We start from the raw sequence: 20,541 nt of genomic DNA on the forward strand, positions 1-20,541 counted from the left end.
CAGGCAATGCGTGGCCATCAATTAAAGCACAGTAGCTGCCGCCAAAGCTGCGAAGGGGTGCGGTCATCAAGATGCTCCTCATGAATAATGTGATGGATAGCCTCTGCCGGAGGTCAGGAAAGGTGCTTGATAACACTGATTTGGCCATCAAATATTTGTGCGAGGCAGGTGGTGAGAGGAGAAAGTCGGTGATGAGGTCTGTATGTGCGTGAAGATGGCTCATCAGGCAGACAAAATGGGCGCCATCGTCGGAAATGCCATGGATGTTCAGGAGGTGATGCACTAAGGCCAACCAAGTTTTTGGGTTGTCTTTCTGCAATGCAGGTACCATAGGGAGCCTGACTGTTACACATGTTGAGTCAGCACAGGCAGAGCAGGACGCCTCCAACACCGGAAGTGCGGTAGTGGTGAACTGTGTGTCGCCTGAGGTCCGGGTGGGGCAGTGGCCACATGCAGCACACAATATGGAGGGGGCGGAGGAGGCGGTGGGTGTATAAGCTGGCAAGGTGTGTCCAATCAGCAAACCTGACGAAGAACACAGCACGGACATAACAGCTGGTGCCATTGGAGCAGTGGGTGGGGGGGGAGTCATGGTGGAGCTATGGGGCAGTGGACCTGGTAACCAGTGTGGGCAGAATGGCCAGCATTGTTATGAAAGCAAGTGGAAGGCTGTCGTGGTGCAACCACAGTGTGATGTTCGCGGATACTGTCGCGGTCGAGGCAACCGGCGTTGCCGAAATGGCATGCGGGAGGGGGGAGTGCTGCAACATTATATAAATGATGAATGAGAATGTGCTACCCGATGCATAGAAATGTTCGATTCACAGTCCCAGAAATTTGCTGGCACATCAAGCTGTCCCAAAGGGAACAATATACATAAAGGATAAACCGCAATGTCTTTAACTGCAAAGTCCTCCATGTTGTGGTCAGGCAGTGCACACTGTCCATGTTGCATCTGTTTTTCGGGAGTACTGCAGGGAAGCGTGATAGGACCTTTATTGTTTACAATATACATAAATGACTTAGTTGACAACATCGGTAGCTCCGTGAGGCTATTTGCAGATGACACGGTTGTCTACAAGAAAGTAGCAACATCAGAAGACTCGTACGTACTCCAGGAGGACCTGCAGAGGATTAATGCATGGTGCGACAGCTGGCAGCTTTCCCTAAACGTAGATAAATGTAATATAATGCGCATACATAGGGGCAGAAATCCATTCCAGTACGATTATGCCATAGGTGGTAAATCATTGGAAGCGGTAACGACCGTAAAATACTTAGGAGTTACTATCCGGAGCGATCTGAAGTGGAATGATCACATAAAACAAATAGTGGGAAAAGCAGGCGCCAGGTTGAGATTCATAGGAAGAATTCTAAGAAAATGTGACTCATCGACGAAAGAAGTAGCTTACAAAACGCTTGTTCGTCCGATTCTTGAGTATTGCTCATCAGCATGGGACCCTTACCAGGTTGGATTAATAGAAGAGATAGACATGATCCAGCGAAAAGCAGCGCGATTCGTCATGGGGACATTTAGTCAGCACGAGAGCGTTACGGAGATGCTGAACAAGCTCCAGTGGCGGACACTTCAAGAAAGGCGTTACGCAATACGGAGAGGTTTATTATCGAAATTACGAGAGAGCACATTCCGGGAAGAGATGGGCAACATATTACTACCGCCCACATATATCTCGCGTAATGATCACAAAAGATCCGAGAAATTAGAGCAAATACGGAGACTTACAAGCAGTCGTTCTTCCCACGCACATTTCGTGAATGGAACAGGGAAGGGGGGATCAGATAGTGGTACAATAAGTACCCTCCGCCACACACCATAAGGTGGCTCACGGAGTATAGATGTAGATGTAGATGTAGATGTTGTTGTGCTGCCACATTAGACAGTGGCCGTATTGAACCAGGAAAGATTAGGTGACCACCGGTGTGGCCAGGTGTATATAACTTTTCACTTTTAACCAAGTTCAAAGGATGTACACTTGTCCACTCATGGCCACAAGCAGCAGAGTTGATGGGGCCCATTACACTTGCACTGAAAGTCACAGGTAGATCCATTGTGGCATAAACAATGCAGTTCAGCATGCAGTGTGAGTGAATGACAAAACCAGCACAAATAACACTGGATGAGATGTCGATGGTGTCGGGGTCACCACTGTGGCTATCACAGAAGATTAGATAAGAGACAACACACTTAATAATGAATACACATTTATTGGTCACTCATACTTATAACAAAGAATGGTTGTTACACATCTGCGCACTGAAAGTTCAAACAAGAACAACTAGTCCAAAGAAGGAAGGTGCCAAAGATAAGGCACTCTGTGCCATAAATGCCACAGATTCATCACTGAAGATGCTTTTGATCTCATAAATACGTAGTTCCTCAGTCTTTCCTTGACATTAAGTTTTAGTTTTGAATACTATTTTCTTAATAGGCCATTTTCAACAAATTAATGAAATGAATGGCTCTACCTTGTGTCACGTGCTTCTGCTTTCATCTTTCTATTTCCAGTTGTCTTTATTGTTGTGTTACTTACTATATTTATTCTCTTTTTTTCTCTGTGTTTTGTAGTGCTCCACACTGTCATTTCTTTATGGGTAATCACTTTCTCCTATTTATGAAATTCCTTCTCCTTATTTCAGCATGCCTTTTCCAATGTTAATTTTATATAGTTCTCTTCTTTATTGAGTTTTGCATTACTGATACCCTTCTGCACTTTCTAACAGAGATTTTAATGTACAGGGCTTTTTAGGAGGAATAGTAACAATTTTAGGAGATGACAGTATAGACTAATTTGAATAAACAGTTCCGTATAATATTTCTCCAATTTTTATTGGATACAGAGATACAACTGCTAGAATATAACCCAAACAAATATGAAAGTGTTAAGCAAAGACAAAATGAAGAGATGGTTTTCACATTTCCATTTGCGACTTCAATGCACTTTCTGACTCTCTTAGCAACACCATATGTAGCTCTTCTGAGGTGGTTTTGATGTTCTTTTATGAGGGCATCACTATTGATAATCAAAATTCTCAATTGATCTCTTATGTTTACTTTTTCTTTGTAGACATCATTTTGCAGTCATCCTCACATGCAAAAACCTAAAGGGGAAATGTCCAGGGACCTTGGAGAACAAGAAATATGACCCTTTTCCGGTAATCCATGTCCTAGGGAATGTTAGGTTTAGATGATGTGTCACCTATAACTAGAATGTGCAGGAGCCCCATTAAGCTGAAAGAAAATACTCATCCTTTTAGTCAAAGGAATCTCTTCCAGTAACACAGGATGCTTGGTTTCCAGTAAGTCGAGATAACAGGGCCCTGTAAGATGCAGTAACATAACAGGCCCAGTCAACTGATTGTCCATCACCCATATGACATATTTACAGAGAACTGTTCCTGACAAGGTGTCTCCACAATGATATGTGGGATTTGATCAGATCACTGATTTGAGTTGTGAGTGTTACTCATACCATCATGAGCAAAAATGGCTTCATCACTAAATAGTATGTGTGGAAGTATTTGACAGTTTGTAATTAGCCATTGTCAAAATTCCAATCACTTGCCTGTACCTTCATTGCAAAGGTCTTGAATCCACTCTAAATGATAATGATAGAGGTTGTGCATATGCAATGCATGTCTTATTCTTGAACATGGAACACTGATATGTGTAGAAATTCTGTGTGTGCTCACTGGAGGGCTACATTCTACCACACTTCATCCACACTCTGCTCATTTGCATGTAAAGATGAGAAATGACTGTTGGTACTGAACCAGTGTCTCACAGTTCAGTTAAGCATGAGTAAACACTCTGGAATTGGATACTCTGCCATTAGGGTATCATGTGCCATATTCACTACAAGTAGCAGCAGCATTTCCATTACAAAACTCTTACACCAACTTCATATCAGCTGCACACATGCACACCTTTGTGTGTGTGTGTGTGTGTGTGTGTGTGTGTGTGTGTGTGTGTGTGTGTGTGTGCAGTCAATGACTCAATACTTCAGTGAGTGGTTTCCTTTACACTCAAATTATTTACATTCTACCAAACTTTCTTTGTCGTAGTAACAGTAGCACTGGCTAGTTAATCACAGTATCTGTTGAAATAATCAATTATATGTAAACTGAAGCATAACTTGAACTTTGAAAGAAAAATGGTAGTCAATAAGTAATCTGCAATTGCAGGCTTTCTTTGCATATTCCAGTGATGAACACTTCTCGGGTGATCAGCCTACAAGACGACGCCACCACTCGACTCATCACCCAAGAAGAGTTAATCACAATAAATAATCTCAAGCATCTGGTATGCAGACACACAAAATGAAAACTACTGTGTAAAATGACAGCAGTAACTAGCTGTATTTCCGTAACCAATAACAACTGGCCATACATGCAGTGTTTTAGTGAAATGAAAATATTTACTATTCCTCCTGAAACATCCAATATATGTCATCAGCTTGCTTTCAGTTTGTTTTAAATATCATCTGTTAATATTCAATGCTACCTGCTGTACTCTGTGTCTATTCTCTCTAATTTGCCTTTTCCCTCCTCTTCTTTTATGCCCAAACATTTAATTTCTTTTCCTTCTTTCCACTTTATTCTATAAGAGGTTTTCAAAAAGTTTCCTTTTGAGGGCATTGCTGCAGCATGTGAGCAAGGTAGCACAACTCTTGATTACATGCAGACAGTGGATTAGTGTGGGATTCTTGTCTTTCCAAAGTGCAAGTGGTAAATGCTGAAATGTGAACTATGGCAACATTATTACCAAATCTGTCCAAATATGACTAATGTGCTGTTATTCTTTTCTTGTCTGCTGAAGGGCAAACATTGATAGTCATCCACAGGAGGGTGAAGAATGTGAATGGTGCACCATCTCCACTGAAAACCAATGTAGTGTAATGGTGCACTATGTTCCATGATGGTCACAATTCACCATAAGACTCTGGTCAATCTGGGAGGCGAGCCTCATCCATTATGGAATTCAAGTGTCAGACACTTGAGCACCCATCTTGTAGTACTAATTTCTCTCCAAGTGATTATCTTAAGGCTTTGAAGGGTCAATGATTCTTGTCAGATGAGGATGAGCAGCAAGCAGTTATGAACTTCTTCATGCAACAGATATGGTGTTTTACCAAATGGGTACCTTCCACCTGGTGCTTCGGTGGGATGATTGCCTCAGTTGTCATGGTGATTATTCCTGACTGGCATGATTCTGGACTGTACAGCCTTTGAACAGAAACTTTTTGATTGCCTCTTATGTATTAACAAACCTTTCATTGTCGAATTTGAGGGACAGTCTTCTTTTGTTCATAATTATGGAGATGATGGCTCCTTCACATATACAGATAGGCATTTTATCTGTATTTACCTGAAGCTTGAAAATTTATTTGTCTTTCATGTATCCTTTCTTTCAGGAGTGCTAGTTCTGCAAGGTTCGCAGAAGAGCTTCTGTAAAGTTTTTTTGTCTTTCATGAATAGAAACTTATATTGTTTCATTTCGCAGTAACCACTGATGAGTAAATAAAAAAGAAAGAGAGAGAGAGAGAGAGAAGTTCAAAGAACCTATATTGTTAGCATTTTTTGTTATAATGTGTTGGCTGGCTGTAAAAAATATTCTTGTATATTTTGTTCTTAGATTAAATATAATTTTCCATTACCTTTCATAACTTACATAATAAATCCAGATATGAAAGCTGAATCAGGAAGCACAATCTTAAACTGTATCTCATTTGATTCATTCTGTAGGTTAGCAATCTTGCTGTGCACAAGGGTTTTTGCATATCTGTGCCGGATATCAGAGAAGACATGTAAAGTGTAAATTTCCATAGAGCTGCTGCTGTTCCTAATGTTAGGCATCTCAGTTCTCCCGTCTGAATTTTCATTTTCTGAGGTATCTTCCTCATCTTTCACTAGTGTTACAAATGCCGTTGTTGCCTCCTGGAACATAATTGAGTTCATAACAATATGTATGGAATCTCACTGAAACTATTTCTTTATTTTCTGGCCTGGTCAATAAACTTAATTTGTCATCTTTGTGCAATAGATATAAATGTTAGCTAGTTCTTCTCACTATTTATAGAAACATAAATTCATCATCCTTGGACACATGCAGTGGCATATTTTTTATAAAATTGTTAATGTTACAATGCAGGCAAAAAAAAAAATTGCTTTGATTTCTAAATATACATTACCCAGAAATGAAATAATATTGATGCTGAGGTTGGAATGCAGTTTTTAACAAGCCAAATCAATAATGAAGAATTAGCTAAAGCAATAATTCTGGAAATACATCACATTATAATGAAACTAAAAACATGAAATGTCCAATTAAAAATTAATAACTAAGTACACAAAGTAAGAAAAATTTGAAGTTCAGATTATGATTTCACTTTTTCAATACTACTGCAACAAAGTTGATGATGTAATCATTAAGCAATGAATTTGGAAGATTTTTTCTTTGATGTATTAATAGAATATTTTTTAATTGTCTTGTTTTTAATTGCATAAATTTTTATTACAATGAAGCACAATTATTAAGGCAATTTTAAAATCTGATACAAAGGTATATTTCTCCAGATTTAAGTGAGAAATCATGCAATACATCGCAACCCCTACATATCACTCCGATAAGAGTCATGATGACACAGTTATAGCAATTACAGCACATAAACAATTACAGAATGCTCTAAGGAATTTAATCAATTATTCTTCCCAACTCCCATATGCGAATGGAACTGGTAAATGGGAAGCAAATTAAATATAGAATCTGATAGGGATTCCATTGCCCTCTGGAGATTTGTTCAATTTTAGTCATAACTGTTGTTTTTCAATGCCTCTGACACTAATCTCTATTTAATTCATCCTAGCAGTGGTATGCGAATTAAATATTGGGGCAGTAGTCATGTGTTGTCATTTGTAAAGAAACATTAGAAAATTGAGTGCAGTATTTCTCCCTCGGTTTTGCTGTCCTCAATTTCAGTTTCTGTCTCATCCGTGAGTAACTAGAAACTAGCTTTCATGTTACTAACAGTCTTTTTTATATGTCCTGAATTTCTTTGAACTTTGTGTAAGATCTTTGGACAATGTTCTCCTATAGTAGATGTGCAGCATTTACTATACTCTATCCTCTCCTCTGGTAGAGGTTCAGTGTAGATCTCTTAATGTGGAAGACATTGCAATTTTTTTCAGAAGTTTTTCTTTGTTGCTTTAAACATTCTAGTTCCACCTTGTATGCTTACCTACCAGCCACTATCTGAGTCACAGATGAGTTTCTTAAAATACTTAAAATAATTTCATTTTGCATTCTGTGATTTTTCTGTGGTTTCTTGCAGATGGTCTTTCTGTAACCAGTTGCTTGGATCAAAAATAGTTTCTTATTGTTTTACCTTTGTTGAAGGTAGTGGTTCTTTATTTTTTTCTGCCTGATTTTCATCAGGAGATTCATTAGGAGTTTCTGTGGGTTGGCATTTCAGTGCTGCAGCCTGAGAAGGTGCATTTTCAGGCTTGGCATGACCCACAGCAAAACCTTGTTTGTTATGCGCAAGGAAACTATAAGGTTCAATCTAATAACTGCTTTACTGGCTGCAGCTGCTTTGAAACGTGCAGATGTCAATAGATGGTGGCCCCAGTTGGCTATGTGGAATGTCTTAAATTTTTGGAGTATGATTAACAAGAATAAGACATGAAAAAATAGTGACTCTGAAATGCGTATTATCTAAGATAGTCAAGTATAGCATAGAACATCCAATTGTCATACCTGTTATTCTACAATAGCTTACATTGAATATACTGAAAATTATAACACAGCATACAATGGAGAAGACAATTATCTAACATATGCTTAACTGTCAGCAGTGGCTTCAATGTGTGAGTTTTTACAGTCTCAGCTTGTGAAGTATTAGTGGTGTCCATACGCTGGATTTAATTAGAATTGAGAACTAAAACTACTGTTAAGTGATAAGCCACCTTACATCATTTGTAAATTTGTTTTTGTCTCCCCTGCATGTTTTTGATGTAAGTCCAGATATATTTACCTATTGTGTACATACAGTGTAAAGTGAAATACAGACAACAACAGTTTCTGTTATAATAAATTGTTTATAGTATACAGGGTGACGCGAAATTTGTGCACTCGGGCTTTGCAGTGCGACTCCTCACATGCCAGCATTAAAAAAATGTCTGGCACAAAATTTTGTCCAGCGAGCACATCCAGCAGAAAAAGGATGTTAAAGAGTAGCAATCTGGCAACACTGTAACCACATGCATAGTAAACAACAGGAAGCAGTTGTTCAGTACAATTGGTGCAGTGGATAGAGTTTTGGGTTAGCATGCAGGAGGTTGAGAGTTCAATCCTGGGTTCAAGCATATGTTTCTTATTTGGTAAATGTAGTCCAAGTGGTATGGTATCTGGCATCTTAACTGGCAACAGTGATTGCAGCGGGTCCTCTGGAAAACATGTACACTTACATATGACAATCATAGAAATGGAAGATTGGTCAGCTTTGAAAGATGCCCTTTCCACATCATGGGCTCAAATTTATTCGCACCACTTCCTCTACTAGAAGCGAAATCTGTTTTCTTTGTACCCTCCTCTAATGGTCACATAGATTAGTACCAACTATTATTCTTACCTCATTCAGGTCCATTACATTTTGTTATGGCCCACCATGGTCCCATTAATTGTTTCAACTGCCAATTTCTTATTTGCCTAACCATGTATTTGTTGTGTTCAGCATTACAAAATGTTGTAAATTTAGGATATGTGTGACATAAGAAATGGTATATATTACAGAATGAAATGTCAGAATGAAATTAGCAAATAAAAAAAAGTGCCCCAACCCAGGATTGAACCCTCAACCTCCTGCATGCTAATCCAAAACTCTATCCACTGCACCAACTGTGCAGCACAACTAAACTGTGTTGCCAGAGGTAGTTAGCATACGGGTTGTTACAGTGTTGCCAGACTGCCACTCTTTAACGTTGTTTTTCTGAGGGATGTACTCGCCATACGAAATTTTGTGACAAACATTTTTTTATTGCTGGCATGTGAGGAGTCACCCTGCAAAGCCTGAGTGCACGAATTTTGCTTCACCCTGTATACAGGGTGGTCCATTGATCATTACCGGGCCAAATATCTCACAAAATAAGTGTCAAACGAAAAAATTACAAAGAACGAAACTTGTCTAGCTTGAAGGGGAAACCAGATGGTGCTATGGTTGGCCCACCAGATGGCGCTGCCATATGTCAAATGGATATAAACTGCATTTTTTAAAATAGGAACCCCCATTTTTTATTACATATTCGTGTAGTACGTAAAGAAATATTAATGTTTTAGTTGGACCACTCTTTTCGCTTTGTGATAGATGGCACAAACACATAGCTCACAATTTTAGATGAACAGTTCGTAACAGGTAGGTTTTTTAAATTAAAATACAGAACTTAGGTACATTTGAACATTTTATTTCGGTTGTTCCAATGTCATACAGGTACCTTTGTGAACTTATCATTTCTGAGAATGCACACTGTTACAACGTGATCACCTGTAAATACCACATTAATGCTCAAAATGATGTCCGTCACCCTCAATGTGTTTGGCAGTACGTGTAACGACACTCCTCTCAACAGCCAGTAGTTCACCTTCCGTAATGTTCGCACATGCATTGACAATGCGCTGACGCATGTTGTCAGGCATTGTTGGTGGATCAAGATAGCAAATATCCTTCATCTTTCCCCACAGAAAGAAATCCGGGGATGTCAGATCCAGTGAACGTGCGGGCCATGGTATGGTGCTTCAATGACCAATCCACCTGTCAAGAAATATGCTATTCAATACCACTTCAACCGCATGTGAGCTATGTGCCAACATCCATCATGTTGGAAGTACATCGCCATTCTGTCATGCAGTGTAACATCTTGTAGTAACATTGGTAGAACATTACGTAGGAAATCAGCAATAAAATGGGGACCAATTATCCTTCCTCCCACAATGCCGCACCATACATTAACCCGCCATGGTTGCAGATGTTCCACTTGTCGCAGCCATCATGGATTTTCTATTGCCGAATAGTGCATATTATGCCGGTTTACGTTACCGCTGTTGGTGAATGACGCTTAATCACTAAATAGAACACGTGCAAAAAATCTGCCATCATTCCGTAATTTCTCTTGTGCCCAGTGGCAGAACTGTACTCAATGTTCAAAGTAGTTGCCATGCAATTCCTGGTGCATAGAAATATGGTATGGGTGCAATCGATGTTGATGTAGCATGCTCAACACCGACGTTTTTGAGATTCCTGATTTTCGCGCAATTTGTCTGCTACTGATGTGCGGATTTGCTGTGACAGCAGCTAAAACACCTACTTGGGCATCATCATTTGTTGCAGGTCATGGCTGGCGTTTTGCATGTGGCTGAACACTACCTGTTTCCGTAAATAATGTAACTATCCTGCGAATGGTCTAGACACTTGGATGATGTTGTTCAGGATACCAAGCAGCATACATAGCACATGCCTGTTGGGCATTTTGATCACAATGGCCATACATCAACAGGATATCAACCTTTTCCGCAATTGGTAAATGATCCATTTTAACATGGGTAATGTATCATGAAACAAATACTGTCCACACTGGTGGAATGTTATGTGATACCACGTACTTATAAGACGTTTGTGACTATTACAGCGCCATCTATCACAAAGCAAAAAAGTGGTCCAACTAAAACATTCATATTTCTTTTCGTACTACATGAATATGTAATAAAAAACGTGGGTTCCTATTTTAAAAAATGCAGTTGATATCTGTTTGACCTATGGCAGTGCCATGTAGTGGGCCAACCACAGTGCCATCTGGTTTCCCCCTTCAAGCTAGATGAGTTTCGTTCTTTGTAGTTTGTTTGTTTGATGCTTATTTCGTGAGATATTTGGCCAGGTCACTATTAATGGACTAACCTGTATATATTATTGAGGTTTGTTATAATGACCACCAACTAAAAGTGACATTTACAGCACATTCAGGAAGATAATGGTTCAAATTGCAGCCTGGCCATCAAGATTTACATTTTCTGTTGTTAATCTAAATTGCTTAACACAAATACCAGGATAGTTCCATTGAAACTGACTGGGCTGGTTTTCTTCCACATTCCAAGCTTCAGCTCCATCAGTAATAGCCTCATTGCCAATGGAACACCAAACTGTAATCTTTTATTTGTGTCACTCGAAGCTGAGATGTTACTGAATGTAACTGAGCGAGCAGTAGCTATAGTACAAATTGTGAAAGAAAATCCATGACAGTTGCAGTGGGTTTGGCGCAGCTGCCTCACTTGCGTACCTCAACCAATATCGAGATATTCTACATCTCTATGACAATGCCTCATTGTTGTCCCAGTTCTTTTAACAACTACAGTTTTTGCCTGCAGCATCTGCACTTCACAATTGTAAGATGGCAACAGGGCTGCTGACTATCAGAAATCTCATTTCAATGAGTCTGCTATAGCAGGTATGAAGTAGTGATGACAGCATAGGCCCCACATTCAGATGAGTTTTGGGCTGCATCTCCCTCCTCACTTTCAGGGCCTGTACTGAATATGGCAGTGCTGACATCCATTTAAGTTGTATCCAGACTGTCAGATGTCCCAGGTCTGTAAGTTCCTGACACTCTGCACCAACGGTTGTGAGGTAAACAGTTATACATCAGCAACAGCTACAGGACAGATTGCTGATGAGCAAAAATACAATGTGGAGTATATTGCTAATCCACAAAGCCAGTGTGAGGAAATATGGCTACTACTGAGTAATCAGTGCTGTTCACAAGTTGACTCATGACATCCACACAGAGATGTGTGAATGTTTACAAACATTTGTAAATGTGTGGATTGTGAATACTTATTCTGAGGTTGACTTCCATGCCATAAGTAACTTCACATGGCATGTGATTTTTGTTATATACTTACATGGATGATTTATACACACTCATCTGTGCATTTAAAAATGAGCCTGCCCTCAAAATTGGCCAGCAGTGCTAACTCTTTCTACAAATTATATTTATATTTAAATTTATAAATTGAAAATTTCTGTTAGCTGTATGTCAGTTACTAGCAAAGTTCATTTAATACTGCATTTCAAGTAGTTATGTGCTGGTATTATAAACAGTGCTCAGTGGCTACAGACAAAAGGACATATTTTCTTTAAAAAACACCATACATACTTACTTAGCATACACACTTAACATACATACTTAGCTATTAATAACAATTAAACAACAGCTATGTATGTTACTTAATGGCTATCCTGCGATGCATAACCTGAACTAAGTTGCAGGTTGCCTACCTAATGGTTTCCAGGGGCAACAAAAATTTGATTTTCAGTGTTTCTTATAAAAAGTGACTGAATTTAAATATTGAAATTGTTGATTAATCTGCTTGTTAAGAGATATAGTCTTATGATGAAATTAAAACATGATGAGGGACTGGAATTTGATAGTAGCAAAGGGAAGGGAAGGAAAAATTGTAGGTGAACATTGACAAGGGGAAAGGAATGAAAGAGGAAGCCACCTAGTAGAATTCTGCACAGAGCATAATTTAATTATCACTAAGACCTGACTTAAGAATCATAAAAGGAGGTTGTATATGTGGAAGAGACCTGGAGACACAGTAAGGTTTCAGATTGGTTATATCATGGTCAGACAGAGATTAAGGAACTAGATTTTAAATTTTAAGACATTTCCAGGGGCTGATGTGGACACTGACCACAACTTATTGGTTAGGCACTGTATATTAAAACTGAAGAAATTGGAAAAACAAGAGGTTGTTGAGAGTTTCAGAAGGAGCATTATACAATGGTTGACTAGAACAGGGGAAAGGAACACAGTAGAAGATGAATGAGTAGCTTTAAGAGATGAAATACTGAAGGCAGCAGAGGATCAAGTAGGTAAAAAGATGATGGATAGTAGAAATCCTTAGGTAACACTAGAGGAACTGAATTTAACTGATGAAAGGAGAAAATATAAAAATGCAGCAAATGAAGCGGACGAAAGGGAATACAAACATTTAAAAAATGAGACTGCAAGAACTGCAAAATTGCTATGAAGGAATGGCTAGATGACAAATGTAAGGATGTAGAAGCATATTTCACTAGGATAAAGATAGATAACACCTACAGGGAAATTAAAGAGGCCTTTGGGGAGAAATAAAGCAGCTGTATGAATATCAAGAGCTCAGATGGTAAACCAGTCCTAAGCAAAGAAGGAAAAGCTGAAAGGTGGTCTATAAAAAGCATATGAGCTTGAAAGCAATACCTTAGAAAGAGAAGTGGGTGTAGATGTAGATGAGAAGGGAGATATGATAGTGCGAAAAGAATTTGACAAAGCTCTGAACGATCTAACTCAAAACAAGTCTTCGGGAGTAGACAATATTCCATCGGAACTACTGACAGCCTTGACAAAACTCTTCCTTCTGGTGTGCAAGATGTATGAGACAGGCAAAATACCCACAGATTTCAAGAAAAATGTAGTAATTTCAATTCCAAAGAAAGCAGTTGCTGACAGGTGTGAAAATTACCAAACAATCAGTTTAAAATGTCATGGTTGCAAAATACTAACAGGAATTCTTTACAGAAGAATGGAAAAACTGGTAGAAGCAGACCTCGGGGAAAATCAGTTTGGATTCAGTAGGAATAAAAGTTCAGGAAGGAAAAATAAAAACAATGTAACTCTATCAAAGACAGCAAAGGACTTGGAAGAGCAGTTGAATGGAATGGACAGTGTCTTCAAAGGAGGATACAAGATGAACAAAAGCATAACAAAGATGGAATGTAGTCAAATTAAATAATGTGATACTAATTGAATTAGATTATGAAATGAGACACTTAAAGAAGTAGATGAGTCTTGCTGCAAAATAACTGAGGATGGCTGAAGTAGAGAGGACATAAAATGTAGACTGGTAATGGAAAGTAAAGCATTTCTGAAGAAGAGAAATTTGTTAACATCAAATATAGATCTAAGAGTTAGGAAGCCTTTTCTGAAAGTATTTGTCTGAAGTGTAGCCATGGACAATAAATAGTTTAGGTAAAAATAGAACAGAAGCTTTCGAAATGTGATGCTACAGAAGAATGTTTAAGATTAGATGGGTTGATCTTGCAACTAATGAGGAGGTACTGAATAGAATTGGGGAGACAAGAAATTTGTGGCATAACTTGACTAAAAGAAGGGATATGTTGGTGGGACACATTCTGGGACATCGAGGGATCACCAGTTTCACAAATTTAGTATTGGAGGAAAGTGTGTGTGTGTGTGTGTGTGTGTGTGTGTGTGTGTGTGTGTGTGTGTGTGTGTGTGTATTTGTGTGTGTGGTGAAAATTGTAGAGGGAGAGCAAGAGATGGATACAGTAAGCAGGTTCAGAAAGATGTAGGTTGCATTAGTTATTTGGAGACGAAGAGGCTCGCACAAGATAAGAGTAGCATGGAGAGCTGCATCAAACCAGTCTTCAGACTGAAGGCCATAACAACAGTAGTCTCATGAGAAAGGTTCAACACGTTAGGATCAGTATTACAGCTATAAACCATGTATAAGTCTTGATGAAGTATAACGTACCATTCACAAATACTCAGACTATATTCATTGAGTATCTGCAAATGAGAGCACTTAGTGACTTGCAACAAACTTTACACATAATTTCAAGCTTTTACAAAACTTTTACTTGCTAACACCATCAACAAAATGATGAAAGGAAAAAAAGTTTACCACTCACTACAGTTTTGCTTTTTATGTGGTAAAACTGTCATATCAGCCTTGACATTTTAATTTATTACTTCCTTACTATAAATTGTATTTGCAACACATTTTGCAGACAGTGTCCACATATAGCACTGAATATATGTGCAAAATTATATCATGTATGACATATAGTAGCTTTCGCAACCAACGGCTGCTTCATCAGGAAAGAGGGAAGGAGAGGGAAAGACGAAAGGATGTGGGTTTTAAGGGAGAGGGTAAGGAGTCATTCCAATCTCGGGAGTGGAAAGACTTACCTTAGGGGGAAAAAAGGACGGGTATACACTCGCACGCACACACATATCCATCCAACACATATGTCTGCTTGTGTCTGTATATGTGTGGATGGATATGTGTGTATGTGCGAGAGTATACTCGTCCTTTTTTCCCCCTTAGGTAAGTCTTTCCACTCCCGGGATTGGAATGACTCCTTACCCTCTCCCTTAAAACCCACATCCTTTCGTCTTTCCCTCTCCTTCCCTCTTTCCTGACGAAGCAGCCGTTAGTTGCGAAAGCTAGAATTTTGTGTGTATGTTTGTGTTTGTTTGTGTGTCTATCGACCTGCCAGCACTTTTGTTTGGTAAGTCTCATCATCTTTGTTTTTAGATATATTTTTCCTACGTGGAATGTTTCCCTCTATTATATATACACTCCTGGAAATTGAAATAAGAACACCGTGAATTCATTGTCCCAGGAAGGGGAAACTTTATTGACACATTCCTGGGGTCAGATACATCATATGATCACACTGACAGAACCACAGGCACATAGACACAGGCAACAGAGCATGCACAATGTCGGCCTAGTACAGTGTATATCCACCTTTCGCAGCAATGCAGGCTGCTATTCTCCCATGAAGACGATCGTAGAGATGCTGGATGTAGTCCTGTGGAACGGCTTGCCATGCCATTTCCACCTGGCGCCTCAGTTGGACCAGCGTTCGTGCTGGACATGCAGACCGCGTGAGACGACGCTTCATCCAGTCCCAAACATGCTCAATGGGGGACAGATCCGGAGATCTTGCTGGCCAGGGTAGTTGACTTACACCTTCTAGAGCACGTTGGGTGGCACGGGATACATGCGGACGTGCATTGTCCTGTTGGAACAGCAAGTTCCCTTGCGGGTCTAGGAATGGTAGAATGATGGGTTCGATGACGGTTTGGATGTACCGTGCACTATTCAGTGTCCGCTCGACGATCACCAGTGGTGTACGGCCAGTGTAGGAGATCGCTCCCCACACCATGATGCCGGGTGTTGGCCCTGTGTGCCTCGGTCGTATGCAGTCCAGATTGTGGCGCTCACCTGCACGGCGCCAAACACGCATACAACCATCATTGGCACCAAGGCAGAAGCGACTCTCATCGCTGAAGACGACATGTCTCCATTCGTCCCTCCATTCACGCCTGTTGCGACACCACTGGAGGCGGGCTGCACGATGTTGGGGCGTGAGCGGAAGACGGCCTAACGGTGTGCGGGACCGTAGCACAGATTCATGGAGACGGTTGCGAATGGTCCTTGCCGATACCCCAGGAGCAACAGTGTCCCTAATTTGCTGGGAAGTGGCGGTGCGGTCCCCTACGGCACTGCGTAGGATCCTACGGTCTTGGCGTGCATCCGTGCGTCGCTGCGGTCCGGTCCCAGGTCGACGGGCACGTGCACCTTCCGCCGACCACTGGCGACAACAGCGATGTACTGTGGAGACCTCACGCCCCACGTGTTGAACAATTCGGCAGTACGTCCACCCGGCCTCCCGCATGCCCACTATACGCCCTCGCTCAAAGTCCGTCCACTGCACATACGGTTCACGTCCATGCTGTCGCGGCATGCTACCAGTGTTAAAGACTGCGATGGAGCTCCGTATGCCACGGCAAACTGGCTGACACTGACGGCGGCGGTGCACAAATGCTGCTTGTGTCTGTATGTGTGGATGGATATGTGCGTGTGTGCGAGTGTATACCTGTCCTTTTTTCCCCCTAAGGTAAGTCTTTCCGCTCCCGGGATTGGAATGACTCCTTACCCTCTCCCTTAAAACCCACTTCCTTTCGTCTTCCCCTCTCCTTCCCTCTTTCCTGATGAGGCAACAGTTTGTTGTGAAAGCTTGAATTTTGTGTGTATGTTTGTGTTTGTTTGTGTGTCTATCGACCTGCCAGCGCTTTTGTTCGGTAAGTCACCTCATCTTTGTTTTTATATATAATTTTTCCCACGTGGAATGTTTCCTTCTATTTCAGTGAATGGAAATAAAAATACCCATGGCAGAATCAGTGTAGACAGACAAACTGACCTAGACACATAAGTGTATGCAGAATCCTAGGATGAGTTACAGAGATCAGTGTACAACCTACACACAACAGCAATAAAGCCGAAGTTGTATCTTCCTTCAGGAAAAACTGCAAGAGAATCAAATTTTCAATAGACAAGTATGAACATCCAAACAGCCACAGTGCAACCTTTTCTACATTCAATAAAACAATATCCAACACAAAATCAAAAACTTCACAAAAGGCATAGTACTAATAAAAGCATTTTCAGACCATCCCTTGTTCAGCAGCACAGCAGACTAAAACTATACAATGCCATCGCCAAGCCTAGCCTCTAATATGGTGACAAAGCCTGACACTCCATAGAGGTGATGAACACAGACTAATACAGTTCATGAGAGGAAGAGCTGGCTAAACACTGTGGTATAGGAAGATATCTGATAACATCCTTAAGGATCTCAAAGTAAAACCAATTCTCAACACAACACAACTACAAAAGTTTTGGAAAGAGCATATACTACCGATGAGGACTGGTTAAATCCCTCAAAAAATCCTCAAGTACCAACCCAAAGGTAGAAGAAGTCTAGAAGGACTAGCAAGGAGATGGACTGAGACCACAGCATGCCACTAGACCCAATACTGGATAAGAAGCAGAAGAAGAATATGATGATGAAGACAATGAAGAAGAACATTGCTGTCCAGAAGAATACTCCTATTTTCCAATTATGTATATGGCCTGAACCCAAATTCCACTGCCAAAATTTTGATCGTTGTTCAAGGATACTTTTTGAGTATTTTTGTCTAGTAGACACAAGGCGTCCAGTGGCTTATTACAGAGTAACAGTATTATGAAAAGGAAAGTTCTTACTCACCACAAGCAGAGGTACTGAGTCGCAGATAAGCATGACAAAAAGACTGTCAAAAATAAAGTTTTTAGCCAGTAAGGCCTTCGTCAAAAATAGGTCTCTCTCTCTCTCTCTCTCTCTCTCTCTCTCTCTCTCTCTCTCTCTCCCTCTCCCTCTCCCTCCCCCCCCCCCCCCCTCTCTCTCTCTCTCTCTCTCTCTCTCTCTCTCTCTCTCACACACACACCCACCCACACACACACACACACACACACACACACACACACACACACACACACACACACACACACACACTCACTCTGCTATCCCTCCCCTTTCCCCAACTCACTCCAGGTTGTTATTCAAGTGAAAGTCGCATTCTGGTTGAAGCTCTGATGGTAGCAGTCATGTGTGCTTGCTCGTTTGAATATGTGTATATTTTCTTTGCTGAAGAAGGCTTTGGCCAAAACGTATAATGTGTAACAGTTTTTTTGTTGTGCCTGTCTGCATCTCAGAGGTTCAGCTTTACAATGGGTAGTTTTGTATCATTTTCCTAATTCTATTGTAATACAGTGTTGGAAAAAGGTAGTACACTATTTGAGTGTCTTCCAACTCACTCAAAATTTATTGTTGCAGTAGTGCATATGGTGTACATTCATAGATCTGTAGCAGAAGTAGTTATGAGATATTACATATCAACCCATGCCGAAACACCCATATTAGTAAGTGGTGTACCCTCCATGGGTGGCAGTTCAGGTACAGACTCTGGCAACCAATAGATCATGCAGATGGTGAATACTGTCCTGCGACATGTTATGCAATGCTTGCTCGACCTATTCATGTATCTCTGTAAGAATTGTGGGTTGACGAGTTGCACAAGTCGTTTATCATCCTATAATATCATACATGTGCTTGATTGGAGACAAGTCTAGAGTCGTGCTGACCAGGGAAGTCACTGCATGTCTTGCAGAGCATCCTGAAGATTGTGAATGAGAAATATCCTGCTGGAACACACATTACCTTTGTCTTGCAAGAATGGGGAAAGAAAGGAGCTAACAACATTCTGCAAGTACTGAGCGCTGGTAAGGGTCCCCTTCAGAAACACCAAAGCCGAACATGAGTTGTAGCTTATTGCATCCCATCCCATAAGGCTTGGGGTTGGCCAGTGTGTCTTGGATGGACGCACTCAAGGAGACAGCATGCACCAGGTCAACATTATGTGCACAAACAACCATCACTTGCATGCAGGCAGAATTTGCTTCATCGCTGAAGACCACGACACCCCATGTTGCAAGTGATCCTCTGACCTCACCAGTTGAGTCGTGTATGTTGATGCAGTGGCGTCAGTGGAAGACACGCTAGAGGCCTGCATGCCCATAGTCCCACTGCTAACAATCAGTTCGCAACACTTGATGTTGATAGGTCTGGTCTCACAAGCCATCTTATCTGTGCTGTGGCAGCTGTACAATCTGCCACACCTGGTGGACGTCTGTGCTGAATGGACATCCAGAACTTTGTCTACAGGTGTGAGAATGTTCACGTTACCACTGGTGCTACCACTGTTGTATAACTAACGCAGCACGTCCAACTTGTGTGGCAGTTCTCTGAAATGACCATCCTGCCACTCAGAAGGTCTCAATTTGATGCCTTTAAACTCGCTCTCTTGGCTGTAGGAAACACGAGTGCATCTCCATGGCATGGTTGCCTGCTTGCTTCACACGTTTCCACCACAATGAGTCTTCTGGTTGTGAGAATTTCATGTTAAAGGGTAGACGTAGATGGTGCTCTGGTAGCTGTGCGACTACTCAATCTGTTAGCATACGGTGTTGAAACCATTATCAGTACATCTACTGTCCTCCAGATGGCATCTGCTGTCATCGAATCAAAACTGAGGTCATCTTTTCTGGTATACTAATTTTTTTCCGGCAGTGTATATTAGAAACAGCAGAGGGTCTATAACACTTCTTTGAGGAACCTCAGATATCACTTCCGTTTTACTCTCTGATTTTCCATCATTTAATACGACCTGTGACCTTCCTGGCAGGAAATCACAATCATTCCGGGACAGGTACTGTTAAAAAAAAAATCGACCACCATGATCGAGGTCGATTGTACAGCAATGCGCAATCACCTGTTGCTCGATAATCGCAAAGTTTGGTACTACATTACGACTGCGACAATCCCAGCAATAAGGTTCATGTGAGCATCGATGACAGTCTCGTAAACTAGGGTCTGTATATGCCCCCAGAAGAATGAATATATTGGTGACTTATATGGTGACCGAGCTGGCCTTCAAACAGGACCATTACAATCAATCCATTGTTTACCAAACTGTACATCAATGAGGTGTATATATGCAGACTGAAGTGAAGACTGAAAATTTGTACCATGGCCAGAATTCGAACCTGAGTCTCCTACTCACTAGGCAGATGCACTAACCATCACACCACCCTGCACCACTGCATGGACTACCCTAGCTCAGTCCACATTTTCTTTCACACCTCAGCCCACTCGCTATTCCCCATGAATGGGAATTTGGATTGAGGGTAGATTGAGCAGTTGTGAGAAGCCAATGTGCCAGTGTGGCTTAGTGGTTAGCGCATCTGCCTATTGAGCAGGAGACCTGTGTTTAAATCCAGCTTGGTAAAAATTTTCAAAT

General features: G+C 40.9%; 1 protein-coding gene across 1 annotated transcript in view; it reads right to left on the reverse strand.

The window, feature by feature from the left end:
• The window catches only part of LOC126417097 (inter-alpha-trypsin inhibitor heavy chain H4-like), a 138,801-nt gene that overhangs the window by 65,988 nt on the left and 52,272 nt on the right, over positions 1 to 20,541 (reverse strand). The window contains exon 2 of the mRNA XM_050084994.1: positions 5,690 to 5,955. Coding sequence (XP_049940951.1) covers positions 5,690 to 5,955 — 266 coding nt within the window. The remainder of the gene's footprint in view (positions 1 to 5,689; positions 5,956 to 20,541) is intronic.

Source organism: Schistocerca serialis, chromosome 1, assembly GCF_023864345.2.
Source record: "Schistocerca serialis cubense isolate TAMUIC-IGC-003099 chromosome 1, iqSchSeri2.2, whole genome shotgun sequence".
Classification (NCBI taxonomy): Eukaryota; Metazoa; Arthropoda; class Insecta; order Orthoptera; family Acrididae; genus Schistocerca; species Schistocerca serialis.